The 20,891-nt window shown below is 40.7% G+C and overlaps 1 protein-coding gene across 7 annotated transcripts in view; it reads right to left on the bottom strand.

Annotated features, from left to right (window-relative positions):
- Positions 1 to 20,185, bottom strand: part of adgrd2 (adhesion G protein-coupled receptor D2) — a 55,583-nt gene extending 35,398 nt beyond the window's left edge. For 5 of the 7 annotated variants that reach the window (XM_060931210.1, XM_060931215.1, XM_060931212.1 and 2 more), the window contains exons 1-11: positions 19,944 to 20,185; positions 19,581 to 19,624; positions 17,671 to 17,770; positions 13,900 to 14,151; positions 12,703 to 13,338; positions 12,389 to 12,511; positions 12,199 to 12,284; positions 10,484 to 10,762; positions 10,268 to 10,379; positions 10,031 to 10,165; positions 4,329 to 4,437 (exon numbers count right to left, since the gene is read on the bottom strand). In XM_060931210.1, coding sequence (XP_060787193.1) covers positions 4,329 to 4,437; positions 10,031 to 10,165; positions 10,268 to 10,379; positions 10,484 to 10,762; positions 12,199 to 12,284; positions 12,389 to 12,511; positions 12,703 to 13,338; positions 13,900 to 14,151; positions 17,671 to 17,770; positions 19,581 to 19,624; positions 19,944 to 20,022 — 1,955 coding nt within the window. In that variant the 5' untranslated portion in view covers positions 20,023 to 20,185. The remainder of the gene's footprint in view (positions 1 to 4,328; positions 4,438 to 10,030; positions 10,166 to 10,267; positions 10,380 to 10,483; positions 10,763 to 12,198; positions 12,285 to 12,388; positions 12,512 to 12,702; positions 13,339 to 13,899; positions 14,152 to 17,670; positions 17,771 to 19,580; positions 19,625 to 19,943) is intronic. The other 2 variants (XM_060931213.1, XM_060931216.1) reach the window with 2 other exon arrangements.
- Positions 20,186 to 20,891: the final 706 nt, after the last annotated feature.

Raw genomic sequence — 20,891 nt, 5'->3', positions numbered from 1 at the left:
GTGAGCTGATAGCTCACGAGACATTTTTACACTACCGTTCAAAAGTTTGGGGTCACCCAGACAATTTTGTGTTTTCCATGAAAAGTCACACTTTTATTTCCCACCATAAGTTGTAAAATGAATAGAAAATATAGTCAAGCCATTTTTCTGGCCATTTTGAGCATTTAATCGACCCCACAAATGTGATGCTCCAGAAACTCAATCTGCTCAAAGGAAGGTCAGTTTTATAGCTTCTCTAAAGAGCTCAACTGTTTTCAGCTGTGCTAACATGATTGTACAAGGGTTTTCTAATCATCCATTAGCCTTCTGAGGCAATGAGCAAACACATTGTACCATTAGAACACTGGAGTGAGAGTTGCTGGAAATGGGCCTCTATACACCTATGGAGATATTGCACCAAAAACCAGACGTTTGCAGCTAGAATAGTCATTTACCACATTAGCAATGTATAGAGTGGATTTCTGATTAAGTGACCCCAAACTTTTGAACAGTAGTGTATTTTTTTTTTTTGCATATTCGATTGATAAAAACTTTATACAAAACGTCTGACAAAATCATTTTTGGTTAGAGCACAAAGAAACCAGTGAAATGACAGGAGCAGTTTGTGAAAAATGTGATAATAATAAGAATTCTTGAAAATTAAAAAAAAAGATATGTTCTTACCATCAAATATTTTCATTCCATATTTTGTTGCTTTTTTGTATTTTTTGGGGTTTTGTTTTCGAGTAGTTTTTATTTCGTCCTCGGTTGGTTCAGGAACATGCTCTGCCATTTTGTTTTTCTCTACTCACGGTATATGAGCTGATAGCGTAGGAGTAAATTAGCCAATCACAGCATGCGATTGCTCCTATCCAGTGAATGTGGATAGAATAATTAGCATTAGATTATTAGCCTTACTCTTATTAAGTCAGGAAATAACACTTGGGGATGTGATGTTAGGGAAAAATCATAAAAAAACAATCAAAAACTTGTAACCACTGCTAAGTTTATTATTTTCCTATAACGTAATGTTTCAAAGTGATTTATTCTGCTTATGGACCCTTTTCACGTGACGTCACGACAAATGCGGCCGCCATTTTGGACATGTACTACCAGTAGTCTACCACAGCCAACAACGAGGAACGACGGCGAAGCATCGAAAGGAATATAGCCATCAAAGAAAGTTTTTACTTCCAGCAAGACTTCCATCATGCCATTATATTGTTGTGCACCTGGATGTAGTAACCATCAACACACAAGGCAAGATTTATCATTTTATCGGATCACGACAGATGCTGACCGACGGAGAAGATGGATGGTCTCTAAAATATTGGCAAAATGATGTTTATTGACATAGCAATCGTGTGTAACGGGAAGCATTTGCATATCCGAAGTGTTGTGTTTACATCAAAGATAAAATAAACCGATATGACAACGACTGCTGCTGCCAGGTTGGGGACACAAACTAGTAGAAAGGAAGTGTGCCAACAGACTTCCTTTGTGGTCGATTCTGCTTTAAGGTAAGATGCATTTAATTATTCGTCTGCTGTGGGTTTGGAATCGGTAGCCTGACCGATTCGTTCATGTTTGTGGTGCCATTTGTTTGTTGACGCGTGTTGAAATGGAAGATTGGTTGTTGACATGATTTCCAGTGATGCTTTGGTGCTGCTGTGGATCAGATGTGTTGAGTAGCCTGACTGTTTTTTTTTTTTCTTGTGTGTGGTATCATTGTTGACGCGAGGTTGTTTTTTGAACATGCCAATGCGGACACGATTTCCCCTGATGAGTTATGACTTCAGACGCGATGCGTGTGTGGAGGTGTGGAGTCCGCGTGATATGTGCGTAAGATAGGCTTCTCATGTGTTTGGAGATCCGCGCCCTGAGACAAGCGCAAGCACCCCCCCAGGGAAAAAAAGGGACCCCCCGAAAATATCGGCATAGTTCGAACACTGGGTTGGAGAAAGTAATGGCAAATAGTGAGTGCACAAACCATAGAAGGTAAACTGTACACAGCGCCAGGGCAGTGTGATGGTATGTCTACTTTTAGATTGTGTTAGCTTATCAACGAACACACTCGTCACTCGAAGAGTTTCACGTCTTTACGACGGATACTTAAATGTGTGTTAGGTATTATTGTTGCAGTCTAAGCAGTCATTGTAGCAGCTAGATCAGCGAGAACCGAAAGGAGCTGTGCCATAAACCGTTATATCTTCATGTCCAAAATGGCGGTCGTGCTTACGAAGGTCACGTGAGTGAAAAGGGTCTATACCGCAGGAATGTCCTGACAATTATAATGTTCGTTTATTAAACAAGGGCACATTGTGTTTTTTATCAGTTTGTAGTTACATTTAATGCTGGGTGACGTTCACAAAACGAGCTAAATTAATTAGTCACAAAAAAACAAAAAACAAAAGTGCTCTGAGAGCACAATATCCCCCGCAGGTAACTCGGCCATAAATCTGGTAAAATGTGACTGAATTGAATGAAATTGCAGTATGCGTATTACCAACATATAACAAAGAATCCTGTCAAGTTTCGTGAAATCCCTCCAAAAATTGTGAGAGGAGTTGATTTCAGAAGGCGAGGACCCTTCCCGGGATGGACGGACGGACATTGCCATGACGTAATCCCCCTTCGGGCCTTTCAGCCAGCGGGGGATAAAAATCGTAAGGTAAGTTGATGTCAGAAAGCAAGCACACCTTGATGAAATTGCCAAAGTACAAGTCTGTTAATAATCAAGGACATAACTCTGGTAAAATTTGCCCAAATGACATTTCAATCTGCGTATAACTGTCATATAACAAAGCCTTTTGCCAAGTTTGATGAAATTCCTCCACAAATTGAGAGAGGAGTTGATTTCAGAAGAATGTACACCCTCATGAAATTGTCAAAGTACAAGTTATTTAATCAAGGGTCAAAACTCTGGGAAAATTTTCACAAACGAAATTAAATCGCAATATATGCGTATTACCATCATATAACAAGGCCTTTTGCCAAGTTTGGTGAAATTCCTCCACAAATTGTGAGAGGAGTTGATGTCAGAAGGAAAGCACACTCTCATGAAATTGTCAAAGTATAATTTTGTTAATCAAGAGCTGTAACTCAGGTAAAGTATGACTGAATTTAACAAAATTACAATATGCGTAATACTGACATATAACAAAGAATCCTGCCAAGCGTCATGAAATTCCTCCCAAAATTGTGAGAGCAGTTGATTTCAGAAAGTTAGTACCCTTCCCGGGATGGATGGATGGACAGACGGACGGAAATCGCCATGTCATAATCCTCCTTCAGGCCTTTTGGCCAGCAGGGGATAAAAATGAATTCCTGTTCAAAGCTCTGACACTGGTGACTCCTTCCAAAAAAATGCTGATTGTCTCCTTACAGAAAGCTACACCATATTAACTATTATATGTCTTTCTTGTTTATTTGTTTATTAAAAGTCCCGATCAGTGGCGTGCACAGATAGACACGAGGTGGTGCTCAAGCACCTGCCCCTCTGCCCTCTGTCCAAAAAAGTGCCCTTTTGAATTTTTTTTTTTACAGTTTACTGAGGCCAATGTCGACATGATCTTTTAGAAAAGCCGCGGCATTAAAAGTGTGTGTGAAAATAATGTCCCGATGTGTGCCCCCTCCGCACACACACCGGACCTCTGTCTCTCTTGCTCGGTCACGTGAACAAGCGTGCAGTGCATTCAATGTGAGGTTGCAGCAGCATAGCGTCCTGGAAGCCACGGCCTTGTCGTAGCGCAGACAACACATCGGGCAGTCAGTCAGCTCTTCCCCTGCCCCACCAGCCAGGTAACACATGAATCGAGTGAAAATGTTTTGTTTGCCCTCTAAGCCCAAGCTGTAATTATTTTGTCGTGAAGTAGCCCGTCACATACAGAAACAACTGCACATAAGTATTATATTTTTTGCTAGACCATTTTCAGATTTAGGAAAACAAAAATTTCTTTTTCTATTTTGTTCAACTAGAGATTCCTGGCAAAGTCAAAAAGCCTTGATGTAATAAATTAACATTAAGTGGTTGTTTTACACCTTTAAAAACTAAAACGGGTCAGTGGCGACCCGAACACAAGAGGAGGGTTAAATCTCAGACTTTTATAATAAGGTGTTCCACATGCGCAAAAAAGTGCCCTTTTTTCCCCCCAGAGCACTTGCCCCCCAAAATGTCTGTGTACGCCACTGGTCCCAATGAATGAGCTGTTTCTATAGAAACGATGGTGTACTAGTTGAACAAGGGCTTTAATTATAAACCTACTTAAATTCATCAACATTCTGACCAATCAGAATCCAGAACCCATCAGCGCTGTGGGAGAAAGACTCTGTAGCCGAATAAGACTTACTTGAAAGAAGAGTCAGTGCTGGTGGGGATGACTGAGATGTTCTGGCTTTCATTCAAAACTGGCCTCAAGGAGCCATACCACACGTTTAACAGAGTCACTTTCCCAAAGCCTGAACACGTACACACACACACACACATATACATTTGGCTCATATAATACACGATTCATTTTATTCATTTATAAACCAATGAAGTCATTATGCCTCACTTTCTGCACTGTGAAATGAACAATCATGTATTGGTGTAATATTTCTATGCACATCTAAAACAAAAACAAACAAACAAAAAATCATATGCCACGTTTTTTCCAGCAACAATTTAACGGCTGTTGCAAAAATTTTCATGTGTATGTGTCATGTCTATTTCATTGCTTTGCATAACTGTTTTGTTCTAACCACATTCACTGGATTTTGAGAAACGGAGCATTTTATTTAGAATTTTTGCAAATTCGATAAATAAAAATTTTATACAAAACATCCAACAAAATCATTTCCGCTTAGAATGCAAATGAACTGGCGAAATGACAGGAGTAATTTGTGAAAAATGCGATAATAATAATAATAATTATTATTATTGAAAAATAAAAAAAGATACGTTTTTACTATCAAATACTTTCATTCCATATTTTGTTGGGTTTTCTGTATTTTTTTGGGTTTGGTTTTCAAGTAGAGTTTTTATAGACCCCTTCGCAGTAAACGTCATTCATACGTAAGCGGAAATTGCGCGCGCAGCCTGGACCCAAAAAAGACTCAGAAATGCCTAGTTGTTGTGTTGTCGGGTGTCAGAATCGTAGCAGTGATGGGGTTAAAATGTTCAGAATTCCAGCAGGATCTCACCCATTCCAAAAAAATTGCCGACGTCTATGGCTACAAGCCATCAAACGTGTAGACTGGGATGAAAGCACCATCAAAAATGCGCAGGTTTGCAGCGCCCACTTCATCACAGGTAAGATCAGGCTATTTATTAAATCTTTCTTTTTTATTCTTTCTAGTCTTCGTTTATTGATGTAGCAAAATACTTTGGTAACGTTTGTCTGATTAGCTGGTCATAGTTACACAATGTAATGAATATTGTTAGCATGTTAACTTATGCCGCTTTTCCACTACAAACGCGGCTGAGTCGGGCTGAGCCGTGCCGTGCTGAGTCGAGCTGAGCGGGGCTGTTGGAGTTGCATTTCGACTACAACCGCGCTGAACCGTGCTGGCTGGAAGTGGGTGGACACATTGGGTGGAGTTAGCGAAAGTGGGTGGACGTCAGGTGATGTCGTTAAGCAGCGCAAACAGTGACATCAGTGAGCTTTTAAGCGGTAGTCTCACGACCCGGATAGTAAACAATAAACATGGAGGACATGGAGTCGTTAGTGTTGCTGGTCTTGGTGCTGTGGCTTGTTGTCACCGACAACGCGGACAGATACTGGCAAGAGCGTATAGATGAGGCGAGGCGCATAAGGCTTCAGAAATTCTCGTAATTCGTAATTCTTCTCCGTCTGGGTTTGCGGTGTTTACAGATCCCAGCGTGCTCGCGGGGCGTGTGTGGGCATGTGAGGACACTCCTCCTCACCAATCAGTGCACAGGGGAGTGTATGCTCACGCCCCCAGCCTCACTCGGCTCGCTTCAGCCCCACTCCAAAACGGTGCGAGTTTTAGGGGCTAAGCAGGGCTGAAGCGAGCCGAGTCGTGCTGGTTTTTGGTAGTCGAAACGCGAGCCATGTCGGGCTGAAGTGAGCTGAAGCGAGCTGAAGTGAGCTGAAAAAGGGTAGTGGAAAAGAGCCATTAGCTTTGCATGCAATTTTGTTTGTAGGAGAGGTCTCGCTTGACTCAAGCAGTCCAGATTTTGTGCCATCGTTATTTGTGTATGCCGAAAATCACAATTTTAAAGCAAGGATGGAAAGGTAAAATTGTGTGCCCTCACTCTAAATGCCAACTTACGTTGACTGCTCTAACCTAGCTCCCGCCCCGTTCAGTTTCATTTCTGGTCTCTGCCTCTCGCTTTTTACGCAGCTCTGATTTCTCTTAGCTGCGCTCTTTACACTATCATTCCTTTCATGCCATTACCTCCTGCAAATTGCTGTTTAGTGTTGGGATTTGCTGTTGTCGCTAAAGCCACATTGCCATCACATCACTGGCATAATTTGATTAAAACAAAATGAATATGAATGTCCCATTGTTAATCAAGTTGTACATGCCCGCACATAACATAATCATATGCGTCTAAAGACTTGTAGGCACGAAGTTTTTCGTGGGTGTACACCGTCTGTCCACTCTTTAATTAAATGTGGATCCGGTAGGCGATGTCCACTTGTTAGAGTTAACTTATTTATGTAGCATTCTCGATCTTGTAACGACAATTGTTTTGCATAATCTGACAGCTCGTAATGCCGGTCTATGGGCAGCGCCATTGTTTCTGGGTCCAGGCTGCGCGCGCATCCTGGCAACGGTCGGTTTGTTTACAAACATGCGAAGGGGTCTATTTCGTCCTCAGTTGGTTCAGCAACACGCTCCACCATATTGTTTTTCTCTACTCATGGTATATGAGCTGATATCCTAGTAGTAGAGTAGCCAATCAGAGTGCGTGATTGCTCATATCCAGTGAATGTGGAGAGAATAATTAAATAATATTGGCTGGCTTTTTTCATGGTTTATCAGATATATTCCACCCAGCTAGCATGAGACTGAATGAGTCGAAGACAAGTAGCTGAATGGAATATATCTGATATACCATGAAATAAAGCCAGCCAATATTATTATTATTATTATTATTATTATTATTATTATTATACATTCCTTTCAGGTGTACAACGCAGTTTTCTCTTTCAAAATTCTCTCAAAATCTTCCATATTTAATGAAGCAAACCTGTCGGCCATGTTTGTTTACAAATTGTCACAGTCACTCACTCGCTAGTGCAGAAGTTTTACGTTGCTGTTGTCTTGACAACTGTGCAATATCGTAAACCGTATTCAGCGCTCATTCTCCATTGGGTAGAGTGATGTAATACATGTAGGATAAGCGATATGCTAACAATATTGCATGCTATCAAACCAATAAATGAAACCCGCTAGAAGGGAATAGAACACGTTTTTATTCCATTGATAAAATGTCCTGTGTGTATAATAACTTCTCTTATTACACAGCTTTGCTGAATACGCGATTGGTTCTGATTGGTCAATTATGGTATTCTACGGTCTGTTATTTCTGTATAATATGAATAACAGGCCGTTGCTATGGACGAGCTCAAGAGCAGAAGCAATAAAATCAATTTTAAATCAATATTTTGTGTCAAATTATTGATTTCTTTAGAAAGTAGCCATGTAATAAGTGATATAATGTTCAGCGAGCTGGTCTTCAAGGTGATTAAAGACACGACTAGGTTTATTAAATAGACACGACTGGGTTTAAATGTTATAATCTTATTGCTGTGGTTGTATAATGAGAGTTCAGAACCATCATCATCCTGGGAGCCGAAGGGGCTCATACACATTCACCGGCCACTTTAATAGGAACTTGTTGTTGATTCTAAGATCCCTGTTCTTGGCTGCAGGACTGGAACCCAATGTGTTGTTCTGCTGTTGCATGCTGAGATGCTTTTCTGCTCACCACGGTTGTAAAGAGTTGCTATGAGTTACTATATCCTTCCTGAAAGCTAGCTCAAACCAATCTGGCCATTTTCCTCTGACCTCTCTTATCAACAAGGCATTTGTTTCCACCCACAGAACTGTCGTTCACTCATTCAGTCGATGTTTTTTGTTTTTCACACCATTCTGTCTGTGTAAACTCTAGAGACTGTTGTGTGTGAGAACCCCAGGAGGAGATCAGCAGTTTCTGAAATACTCAAACCAAATACTCATCTGGCTCAAACCAACACCCATACTGCCACAGTGAAAGAAAGTCACACTTCACTGTGAGATCACAATTTTTCCCATTCTGATGTTTGAACATTGTGAACATTAAAGGGGAAGAAAGGGCAATATATACGGTTGCTGACGTGACAAAGTAACGTATTCTTAAGTATTCTATCAAATTTATGTACTAGAAAACAACGAACTATCTTGGTAATTGTAAATATAATAGTCGGTACGCTAAACTGCACAAGAGTCGCCATTTTTAAAAGACCGTGACGTCAGCCCTACCCACTGCACTAGGAGAGAAGCGTGTAATCATGGCGTCGGGCGCATCAACTGAAAGCGACAGCTCTGTCGAATCGTACGAAGAGATCCCGCAAGACACACTGCAAGCAGGCTATGGCTTAGAAGGGTACCAGTTTGAACCTAGGAGAAGTACTCTCGACTCCACTGATGACGAAAGAAGAGAAGAAAGCTCGAACTCGCTTGGTGTTTTTCAGCGGAAACGAGTGAAAAGACACGTCTGGAGGATCGTTATGCTTTCCATCGGTCCTGTTATTACATCCGAAAGCAACACACTGTGGCATTGTGTAGCCGATCACTTAGGCAGCTGGGCCATAGAAGGTTCACGCTGCACGCTGCATGCTGCACACTACACGCTACACGCGTGTAAAGAAAAGTGGACAAACGTAGCATGACTTGCTCTGGGCCATAGAACGGCGTTCACGTTGCACGCTGCACGCTGCACACTTCACGCGTGAAGCGTGAAATGAACATGCACACTTTTTTCTAGGCGTGAAGATGGACATTCCAGTCAATGCATGCGGTCACCGCCGTGCCAGCCAATCAGAACGGGTCTAGGGAGATAACGCTATGCTTTCAGGGGAAAACTTCAGAAAAAATATAATTGAATGGTATAATTGAAAAATAGTTCTTCATCGGGATTGTCAAGCAGATTATAGAATGTTTGGTGAAATTCACCACGGGTTTCTCTCAGAAGGAAGTGTTCTCGGCTCCAAATTCTGTTCCTTTTTCTCTTCCTCTGTCTCAGTAAAAGCAGAATGAGGCAATCGTCGTAATCCGAAGAGTCCATATTGTTGGTTACTCGGTCAAAGTAGAACAGACGCAACACGTGAACATCCAAGCATGAAGTTTAATGGCCCAGGGTCCAGTTCTTCACGTGAACGTGTTGCGTGTAGCGTGCAGCATGCAGCGTGCAGCGTGAACCTTCTATGGCCCAGCTGCCTTACAATTCATCCTACTTTCCGATTCACACGTGCTATTCCCAACCTCAATGAGCCAACACAACTGGGCACATACATACGGTACGTCATGAGTGTTACGCAGAGAAAATGAACGTGCATTCTGATTGGATAAAATTAATATCATGGCGGGCTGTTCAAACTGCGGAAATAGTTTGCTCGAGCTACTTTCAAAACACTATAACTTTCCAACCTTAGAACAAAAAACTTTTGTAAGTCTTGAATAAGGTTCGTCAATGTGTGTTTTCTTGTTATATTTACTCTATATATTGCCCTTTCTTCCCCTTTAAGTAAACTGAAGCTCTTGATTTGTATCTGCATGATTTGATGCTTCGCCAGATCAGCTGATTAGAGAACTGCATCAAACACCAGGTGGATGTAGGGGCGTTTCTAATAAAGTGGCCACTGGTGAGTGTATGAGCCAATTGTTTACCTTTTAAGACTGAATGCAAATGTTCTTTTTGAATAAATTCAATTAAATTGCTTTGATAACACCATAAGAAATGTTAATTTTGTATTAAGTTGGATTAGACTGTTTTATAAACACTAGCCAAATGAACTGCACATTACTACTGAGATAGCAGTAGGAAGTGTTTAAGTACCCTTATTCTGGAGCTCCTGCATGCTCTGGGGTGGAATAGAGATGCAGTCCGGAGCCACTGGATCTGCTGTGCTGAAACCGCAGAACTCTGGTCCAGGAGAACTCTCAGACATGTTCAACTGTTTGACCTGAAGTCCTGAATTGGACGTGTTGATACAGAGGTCCACTGATGATCGTGGACACTGATAATAATGATCATATACATAATATACACTTTAAACATGAATAACAGACATACTGATATTGCTGCTGTTGATTTGCACGTGGTCTGTGCCCCCCAGGAGCAGCGGGCTGAGGTTCGATGACATGTGGTCGATGGTCTGCACGACAGCCATTGGTCCACCAATAACCTAAACACAAAGGTGTGTATTTAGCACTTTTAGGTAGAAACTCTCCAACCAGTCATTGTGTCTTTGGCAGTACTCTTTAATAACATGCGCTTCCATGGTTTTACCTCTTTGACGGCCTCCCATTTGTCCATGATATTCTCACTCATGAGCATATCTGCCAGATCGATGGCGCTGAGGCTGAGTGTGTGTGCCATCGCACGGTTCTGGTTGCCTGTGGTTGGTAGCTCGGCAACACGAGACAGCATCCCAAGCAGAGATGGAAGATCCCTGTCCTCCAGCTGGCCCTGGGATTCCCGCAGGTAAGACTCAGAGACATTAAGCAGACAAGAGATTCCAGACCAGGTATTATTTGCATCAGGCGTACCAAGGATATCGCTGGTGTTCTGAAACACAAAATGATTTCCACACTGACACTTGACACTAGAACCATATTTTGAAGGAACATGACCTGCAAATGCTGTCTATGTTTTGATGGAGCACTTTGGAGAATTTAGATTGGCATCATCCTCTCGGACATGGTCATGCAGCAGGTAGAAACTCCAATGGCCAACATCCAAAAATTCCTGGGACAAAGAAAGGAATGTGGACACTCTGACCAGTCACTACATTCCTGAAATGAATGTACAGTATTTCAGTATTTGGGAATTCATTAATTTCTGGAATGAATGAAGATTGTGTTTTTTCTTATGGATTGTATGTTCCCATACCTGGAAAGAATACAACATCTTTTAAATCTTTTAGAGCACTCTTTTGGTGGAACCAAAGTATCAGTCATGTTTAAAATGGTGGAAAATAAAATGTAGACAATGTTTAAATGACTGTATAGTGCAAGGAGATTGCAGACTTCATGTTTGTTTTGGGTAATCATTCATTTGTTTGCAGTAAGTGCTTTATACTGGTCAGGGTCGTGGTGTATCCAGAGCCTATTCCAGTAACACGGGGTGAGAGGTAGAAGTGGGAATGTACTCTGGATGGGATGCCAGTCCATCACAGAGCACCATACATTCACACCAAGGAAGCAATTTAGTGAAGCAATTCTAGGTACTAGGATGATTTTGGAAGGTAAATAAAAATCAGAGAACCCAGAGGAAATCTATGCAGACATGAGAAATTCCACCCAGACAGCAACCCAAGCCCAGGATCATTCCATAGACCCTGGAACTGTCAGGCAGTGACACTGCCCCCTATGCCACCATGCTGCCCATGTAATGGTACATATTTTATAAATTAATGTGTACCTCATATAGACACACCCATTTATACAGAGAAATCTGGTGCAAATTGGTCATAATCCTTAGACCACTGGTACAGGTCTGTAGTCAGGTCTGTATTAGGTTTGTAGTCAAGACCAACATTGTCAAATGTCAAGTTAAGACCAGGAGTAGTCAGGATCAAGTCAAGATCATGTCTTAAAGGAGTCCAGGCCAAACGAAAGCAAGACTGGGTCAAGATCAACACTGAAAACCATCCTAGTTGGCTTAATTTGTACATTGTGACAATGATTAGGCTGATTTCTGGAAGATATTAATTCATGTGATCCAAAATTTACGCTCAGGGACCAATAAAGTACATCCATCCATCCATCCATCCATCCATTCAACTATCCATCCATCCATCCATCCATCCATGGATCCATCCATTTCTCCATCCATCATTCCATCTCTCCATCTACGGTATCTATCCATCCATTCATCTCCATCCATCTATCCATCTATCTATCTATCCATCTATCTATCTATCTATCTATCTATCTATCTATCTATCTATCTATCTATCTATCTATCTATCTATCTATCTATCTAATAAGTGGAAAGTTTACCATGCCATGTTTCATGAGGTTTTGCATGAAGGGGGTTGGGTGTGAAATCAGTGAATCCTCCAGCTGTTTCTTCTTCTGATAGCGGCCTGAAGGACACACAAACACATCAACGCACATCACACATGTTGGTAATTCGATGCTTATTCCTCAGATAAATGGATCCAACGACAAACACAGGCAGTCAACAAACCGTTATTGATTTTGCAGATGAAGGGATGAGTGGTTGTGCAAGGCACAGCACTGTATTTTGGTCCACCATCACTAAAGTCACTTAGAACTTGACAGAAATCCTGCTCTTTCTGCGGCAGCAAACCTGGAGATGTTTAAAGATCTGTTATCTCCTCATTCCTCCACACCTTTATTAAATAGTCTACTTTTCATAAAGGTGATATTACATCTTTTGTAACATATTGGCACATGAGCCATGCTAATACTCTCCATCTATTGTGAATGTTTGCATCTGTACCAGAGCAGCAGTAGTGAGATTGGGGTGTATATACTCACCAGGGCATTGCACCCTCGCTGAGATCTCCTTCACAACAGTGTGGAGAGTCAAACGGTGCTTGTGCCATCTAAAAAACGGCCTCGGATTTGAGGCAGGTGAACAGGTGAAAAGTGTCCAAATCTGTGTCTCAGACAGGCATAAAGGCCAAATGTTTAGATCCGTCATGTTCCCAAAAAATGGCTCAGTGAAATTCCCCCCAAATGAGTCCTGGTCCTGTCCCAGAATAAATATCCCGTTTCCATAGATATCCCGGGACAGGGCTCGGTCCGAGGCTGAGTCACGTTTTTTGCCATCCACATAAATATTCCAAAGTCCATCAATTCTCCGCCAAGTAACGCAAATCTGATGCCAGTCACCATTGTTGGGAAACCAAGCTTTGTAAGGCTGGTGCTTTCCATGGATGATGAGGGCCAACAGGACCTGCTGCTTGGCCTTGTCTAAGCATCCGCGGAGCTGGAATTCATTCGTCAAGGTTGGTGCGGCATACGAGAACAGAGTGGACACTTCTTTATTGTGTGGGTTGAACTGGGCACGTATGCATACGCTCACGGCAGACAGTGGTGGGAATGAGGCCTCCAATCGGGCGTACCCATCTTTAGAGTTGTTCGGGAAGGACAATCCATAAAGGACAACATCTGCCACAGAAATAAAAGAGTGAAAAAATATAGTTGTCAACTAAACTAATGATGCATCGATGCCAATACTGCTCATTTACTTGTTTCATAGAAAATACTCCCACACCAACATCCAATACCATGTGATAATACGTGACATAAGCTGAGACATACGTTGACATACATTGACGTAAGACATATGTTGCCTTGATAATCAACAAATTATACAAAATCAGAGCAATCTAGATGTATTTCACAAGTAATGATGGCAACGTGAAGCAAACTGCAAAGTGCTCTTGGGAAACCTTGTTCATCGCTAACACAATGAAAACGATAAAACGTACTTGGTCCAAGGCAGCTAATCAAATAGCTAGCTAATGCACTTCATTTAAAATGAACTTCTAGAACTAGTTTAGTTGTGAAAATGTTTACTCATTTTGGTATCGACATTGGAATCTGTACCGAGTACCAGAAAACATCATCAGGAAAAAATGATCTCAATGCATCACTAAATGAAACACTGTCCATCTCCAATGCATCATCCTTTCCAGTCTGGAAGCTTGACCTCTTCAGGAGACTTACTCTGTTTGGAACGACTCTGTATGGATGGAAGGTTGAGTTTGTTTTTGTTTTCGACCCAGACCGGATGGTGCATCTGGACCTTAGCCAGAACCTCCCTCATACCCTTTTCATCCTCATCCTGACCCTGAATGGTGAGGGAGGTGAAGTGGCTCTGGCAGTAATAGAAAGCCTGGATGAAGCTGCAAGTTGCATTCACAAGCTGGAACACAGTCTTTGGGGTCTGAATCGAATGGTTGCTGAGGGCCACAGAATCTACCACAGGAGAAGGTTATATTGGACTTTGTTTTCAAGAGATCGAGCACATATTCATCATCATTTGTGATAATACAGTTACAGAAATGTTGAAGTGGAAACATATCCTAAAAGGTCCTACAGTCATCCAGTTATGGTCCAGTTATGTACCTTATATTTCACTGTCCCAGATTCCCTTGAAGGTACCACCCCCTTGTCAAGCACTGTATCATGAAACCTTCAGTTTAGTACACTGCAACCCCGCTGTAATGAGCTCCTTGGGAGATGTCCAAATAGTTCATTTTACTGAAAAGTTCGTAATACTGAAATGGACCCACTTGTCACCAAACACTCACGTTATTTGTGAAATTTTCAGCACATTCTCCTGATCATGAATTTCTCCTTCCAAGTCACTATCGCAGTTTATTGACTGAGTTAAAAGATCACGAACGGAGGTAATGATTTCTTCATCTGTTATGGAAATGACATATGGAAATGGTGTATCATATTGTGTCAACATCCAAACACTGACTCATTCTGTTTTCTCAATCGTCACCATGTGTCGCAAATCACCGATGTCATTTATGTTACGCCATGGGGCTGGGCAGGGCAGGAAGGTGTAAAAACACCGCCAGGACACTTTCACTAGGTGTTAAGTTTAGCGGTATCAGCAGTCATTTCATCTTTTTATCGATCCTTTGATCACTGTTCTCAATAATTGTTAGCGATCGACACCTAAGTGAGGCTAAGCCTTTGTTTTATGGCATTAACATGTGTTGTTAACTTGACTGCAGACTTGATTACTTATTGTTTGTCTCTGGTGGGAAGAGGAACGTATGGCTCAGTGTGTATGTAAGCAGGCGAATGACAGAATGATGGATGTAATTGCAAGAAGAGAGTTTATTTACAAACAGGCAGGCAAACAGTTCAAAAACGTAAGACAAAGGCAGCAGGATTGTGAAATGGGCTACGGCAAGGCCGGATTAACTATATGCAGGGCTTTGAACCGGTTCAAGGAACGAAAACGAAAACCGGGAACTTTTTCTATTTCACATGGAACAGAAACGAAACCAGAAACTTTATTATTTTTTATGTTCCGGAACAGAAACGCTTATTAAAAATAATGGTAACCGGTTAATACCGGTTTTTATTTCTTTCCTCAAAGTTTCCGTAGCCTACAAATAAAAAAGCCATTCTTCTCCTGCGCAAGTTTCTATGACCCGCTGGGGTTCACTTCCTGTGTGACGTTCGCTGACTGAATGGAGAGAGCGGGAGGGTGGACTACTATCACGTCTCCACATCTTAAATAAGAGGTAAATATTGCAGTCTATCGTTATTCAAAAACGTCAATTTCAAACACAATATCAATATATTTGTCCGCGTTAATGAGAGGCTTGCGAACATTAAATGACGTTAACCTCTGTTAGCCTATCAATGCATAGGGCCTGACTAGCCTTTGGTAACACACTAAACGAATTATCTTTCTTTTTTGGCACTTTTTCTGTTTGTGTAGATGGGAAGACATACTGAGAATCCAAATCGCCAACATTTGAAATAATAATTGTTTTGAATTATTTCTTGCCTTATTTAATGAAGGTTGTAATAGAATTAGCCTACATTTGGCTTAAGCTGGATGAGACAGAGACATAATTTTATAGCCATTTGTTAAACAGCTGACAGGGAACGTAATTAACCGTTCCGGGAACGAAATTTTTTTTGTTCTAACCGGTTCGGGAACGTCTGTTTAATGGTGGAACCCAAAACCGGAAACGTTAAAATTCCGTTTCTGTTCGGAACGAACCAATAGGAAAAAAATTCTGGTTCAAAGCCCTGACTATATGGGCCTGCGGCACAGTGCCCAGGGGCACTAACCACTCACAGCCAGTGGGGGGGGAACCACATGACAGAAACTTTAAAAATATTTTTTCGTGAATATTTGTACACTTAAAATGGTTATACACTTGACATTGTTAAATAGTCATATACCGGTATAATTCATTATGAACACTAATTTCATAAGAACAACAACAATAATCATAATTCTGAGCAAGAGTGGCCTATGTGACCATTAACCCCCCTATCCTCAACCTGTCAGTTGAGCCAGTCCACCTACGGTGAAATGCATCAATTTTTAAAAAAAACGCGGTAGAAATGAAAAATGGACAGACATCAATTGAGTGGTTGTGTGAAGAGAAGATTAAAAAAAAAGAGACTCCAGGCGTGTAGCTGCAATTAAAAATGTTCCAGTGTTAGATCTTTTTTTTTATAAAAACATCGACAACTGCTGTCACTACCAGCACTGAAGCCGGGGAGGAGGATATGTGCGAAGCCACTTTAAGCCAGGTAGAGATCAGTTCACACCATGGTGACGAGAAGGAAGACGAGGGTGTTATGGATGTCAACCCAGCGCAGCCGACGCCAGTAGAACACTTCTCTATTTCAATTGATCCTGCGCTATGGGGAGAACATGTCTAGGGTCATACAGAACAGATACTCTTTGAATTGATACACATATGTACATTGTACATCTGAATATGCCGTACTGGATGTTATTTGAATTTATATTTCGAATTGAGACATTTGAATATGTTGCCTAGATCGATGCTATTTTAATTGATACACATTTTGAATTGACACATTTGAATATGCTGTATTGTATATAGATGGATGCTGTTTAAATTGCTGATGCTGTTTGAATTGATACACATTTTGAATTGAGACATTTTAATATGGATAGAATAGAGTATGGATGCTTTGAAGGTTTTTATTGAGACATACAAATATATGCTGCTCATTTTTGAATAAGACATTTCAATATGCCTACATGCATATCGTTGGTTGTTTTCAGTGAATTTGATGGGCTGATGTAGCCTACTTAATACATTTTCAATGAGGAAGAATGACCTTGTTTATGTGTACTATTGTTTATGTATATGCTACTATTTTTGACAGCAAAGGGCAAGGTTTGTGAGTGTGTGCAGGAGGTTACTAAACGCGTGCACGCAGGGTGGTGGTGGTGGTGGGGCACTTGAGGTATAGTGCCCAGGGGCACCGCATTGGCTTAATACGGCACTGGCTACGGTCACGCAAGGCACAAACAGAATGGTGGCAGCAAACAGGAACGGCGGAGTCCTAATACATAAAACAAAGTCAAAACCAGAAAGGCAATACACAGATAATAAGGCTTGGTAATGTGAGACACTCGGTACAGTGTGTGCATTTTACCAAGTCTGTGTGTTTCAAGAGTTCTTATAAGCACGCTGTGATTGCATTCTAATCTGGAACAGGTGCATAGTACAGTACTGTAATTAGTCCTAATGGTGCTGCGCACTCTGAGTGCTAACACACATGAACATGACACAGTAATGCTTTTTTGAAGACTCTGACTCATTGTCATTAAGCTTCGTTTGTTATATACAAACTAAAAAAAAAAAGAGTTCGTTATAGTGCGGTTACAGTGTACTTTGTTCTTTCTGAGTAGCTTCAATTACAGATTCCTTTCTGTCGATTATAAAAACAAAGGAGTTTTGTAAAACTCACCCACGATGCACCTCTCTGGCACTGGTTCTTGGAACAACTCTGTTGATATATTTTCAGTGCGGGAAGTGTCTGTTGTTTTTGAAGCGAAACATTCAGGAAACTGGCATGAACATAAAAATGAAGAACATCCAAAAAAAATAAAGACGGGGTTTTTTTTCTGGATATTTGAGTTACACACACATCATGTGAAGTAAAATGAAGTCTTTTTGCCAAGGTGTTTTCTTGGTTTTGAACTTGCTACGGGTAAGATATGAGATTACAAATTAAGTACAAATAAGGAAAGAAATACAGATTTTATGCAAATGAGGTAAAAGGTCAAGTATCCCTTTAGGATTTGCAGGGAAGAGTAAACGTTACTCGAGTCGTTAATCAAATCAAAATAGTTTTATATTCTACTCAAATAATGAGGTTTTATTATTTATTTATTTATTTATTTATTTATTTTTCCAGTGATATTAAACCCTTGAAGCTATTAAGTAATGTCCCAGCTGTGCTAAAATTAGCTTGCTGGCTATCATTAGCTAGCTAAAGACAGCAGCGTCGCTATTTACTAAATTCTTTATTTATCTTCTGTTTTTGAGTCCGGTTAACTCTAATTCACATCTCCTCTCTTCATTTCACGGATGTCAGCGTGACTGTAACCTGTAATTCTGAATTCTGTACATTTAAAGGCAACTCTCACAGCTAGCAAATTCAAAACAAAAGAAGAATCCTGGCAAAAATGTACATTTCTTGAAGTCACCATAGAAAGAAAAAGGTTTTCGTTTAATCGCATGTATATATAAAACTCAAATACATGAAGTTCACATTTAAATATTTGTATTAGCGTCAACGTTTCATGGCTAGTAAATGTGCTCCACTTTAGCACGGGGTTGTGTGAGAGACTGTGCTAGAAATGTCATGTTAAATCCAATGAGAAAAAGATTTTGTAAAATTATGACAGCAAAAATATTTTAACAGAATTATGATAAGTAACAGGTTTAGCCATTTATGATAAAAATGAAAGGTTCACGAAAGGTTATTGAATGTTAGCTTCTTTAAAGGGTCACTTTAGGCAAATAATTTACTTCATTTATAATAAAACCCATGACGTAGAAGATTTTCTCTTCCAAAAACAGACCATCAAAAGGAACATCTACAATTACTCTATCCACATTCACTGGATATGAGCAATTGCGTGCTCTGATTGCCTACTCTAATCAGATAGTAGGATATCAGCTCATATACCATGAGTAAAGAAAAACAAAATGGTGGCACATGTTACTGAACCAACCGAGGACGAAATAAAAACTTGACTCGAAAATAAAACCACAAAAAATGAAAAAAAAGCAACAAAATATCGAATGAAAGCATTTCATGGTAAGAACGTATCTTTTTTTTTCAAGAATTATCAAATTATTATCACATTTTTCACAAATTGCGACTGTCATTTCACTGCGGGTTTGTTTAGATTCTTCATCTTTCAGCATTAAAATTTGCTGAATTTTTTTAGACTGGTTCAAAAGCTCAAAGAAGTTAGAAAATTACAGAGCTGAAATGTCCAAGGAAGAATTAAATAAATGTCTAAAATGATTCTATACCTCGACAGCAAGACAGCACTTTCTACAACACTAGAGTCAATTCGTACAGCCAGTGATAGAGTTTTAAGAAATCCGTCTGAGCGGAAATGATTTTGTCGGACGTTTCGTATAAAGTTTTTATTTATTGAATTTGCAAAAAATAAAAATGCTCTGTTTCTCAAAATCCAGCGAATGTGGATAGAATAAAACAGTTATTCCACTCAATCTCGTTGTACATGGATTAGAGCCGATGAGACGATCAGCTCACGTACGACTCGATTTTGTGGAATAACTGTAAACTACGTGTTTGAATGATCAGTATCAGTAATGTGATGTGATGTGTATGATTACCATGGACAAAATGGCCATCAGCAGGACGGGAGACATCTTCCCATCTGGAAACAGCAGCACAGAGGAGAGGAATGAGAGGTCGTAAAAGTCCGAGCATCCAGTAAACGAGTCTTAAATAAATCGACCGCATCGATAATTAAAAAGTCTAGACTTTAACATGAAACACTAAAGGAGTCGAAACCTGCTCTAAAGCCATTCACGCCTGAGTGATTCAGAGTTCCTCTATTTTTCAGTGTTCTGCTTTTACCAGAAAGGTAATTAAACTTCTGCAAATGATACGATTACAAAGTCGCACGCGAGGAGGACAAAGCCACGGATTTGACCATAAAATAAAAATCTATAGACGGAAGAAAGAGGACTTACAGGAGAAAGGACGATGGATGTGTCGATGTACCTTCTGTCTCTTGTAGTGAGATGCTTCTTTGTCTTTCTTGCCACACATCTGTCTTACTGTGTGTGTGTGTGTGTGTGTGTGTGTGTGTGTGTGTGTGTGTGTGTGTGTGTGTGTGTGTGTGTGTGTGTAAATTAGTATGTAAAACCAACGTTAAGTGTCAGCTCCTCTCTTCAGGATCATGTCTTCATCTTGTCCTGGTCCTGCCTGCTTCCTCACTATCAGCATTCTGTGTGTGTGTGTGTGTGTGTGTGTGTGTGTGTGTGTGTGTGTGTGTGTGTGTGTGTGTGTGTGTTGAGGGGAAAAAAGGTGTGTTAAGTCCAGCCCTCTGTTCAGTACAAAGTTTTGTCATGCTAATAGCCTCATTTATTAAAGCAGCCTTGTGCAAGCAGGGAGAAACTCGTCTCACAGGCTTCATCAAGAACAGTTGGAGATCTAACACACACACACACACACACACACACACACACACACACACACACACACACACACACACACCATCAGGCTGATATTATAGAGTATGTACAGGATATGGATGATGATACGATGATAAGACACACGGAGAGAGATGTTGAAAGATTTGGAAATGAAGAAGAGCTTGAACGTGTATTATGAATACTGAACGTCCCCCCCCCCCCCCCGTTCTCTCCTGTTAAAAGAAGGAAAGAGAGTAAAACGAGTGCGAGTCCTGCACTGAGGGCGTTGTACAGATACGGGAAGAGCCTGCTTTCCGTTTTGTTCTGTGATTTGAATAAAGTACATCACTGTATACTCATCTATTTTGTATTCATCATGGGTACAAGCTCTCACACACACACACACACACACACACACACACACACACACACGCCACAGTCCAGCTGGAAATCCACCCAAAATGACCTGATCGTTGGTTCCAAAATGCAACTCTGAGTAAAAAT

Source organism: Neoarius graeffei, chromosome 10, assembly GCF_027579695.1.
Source record: "Neoarius graeffei isolate fNeoGra1 chromosome 10, fNeoGra1.pri, whole genome shotgun sequence".
Classification (NCBI taxonomy): Eukaryota; Metazoa; Chordata; class Actinopteri; order Siluriformes; family Ariidae; genus Neoarius; species Neoarius graeffei.
This window is presented reverse-complemented; position numbering and strand designations above follow the sequence as displayed.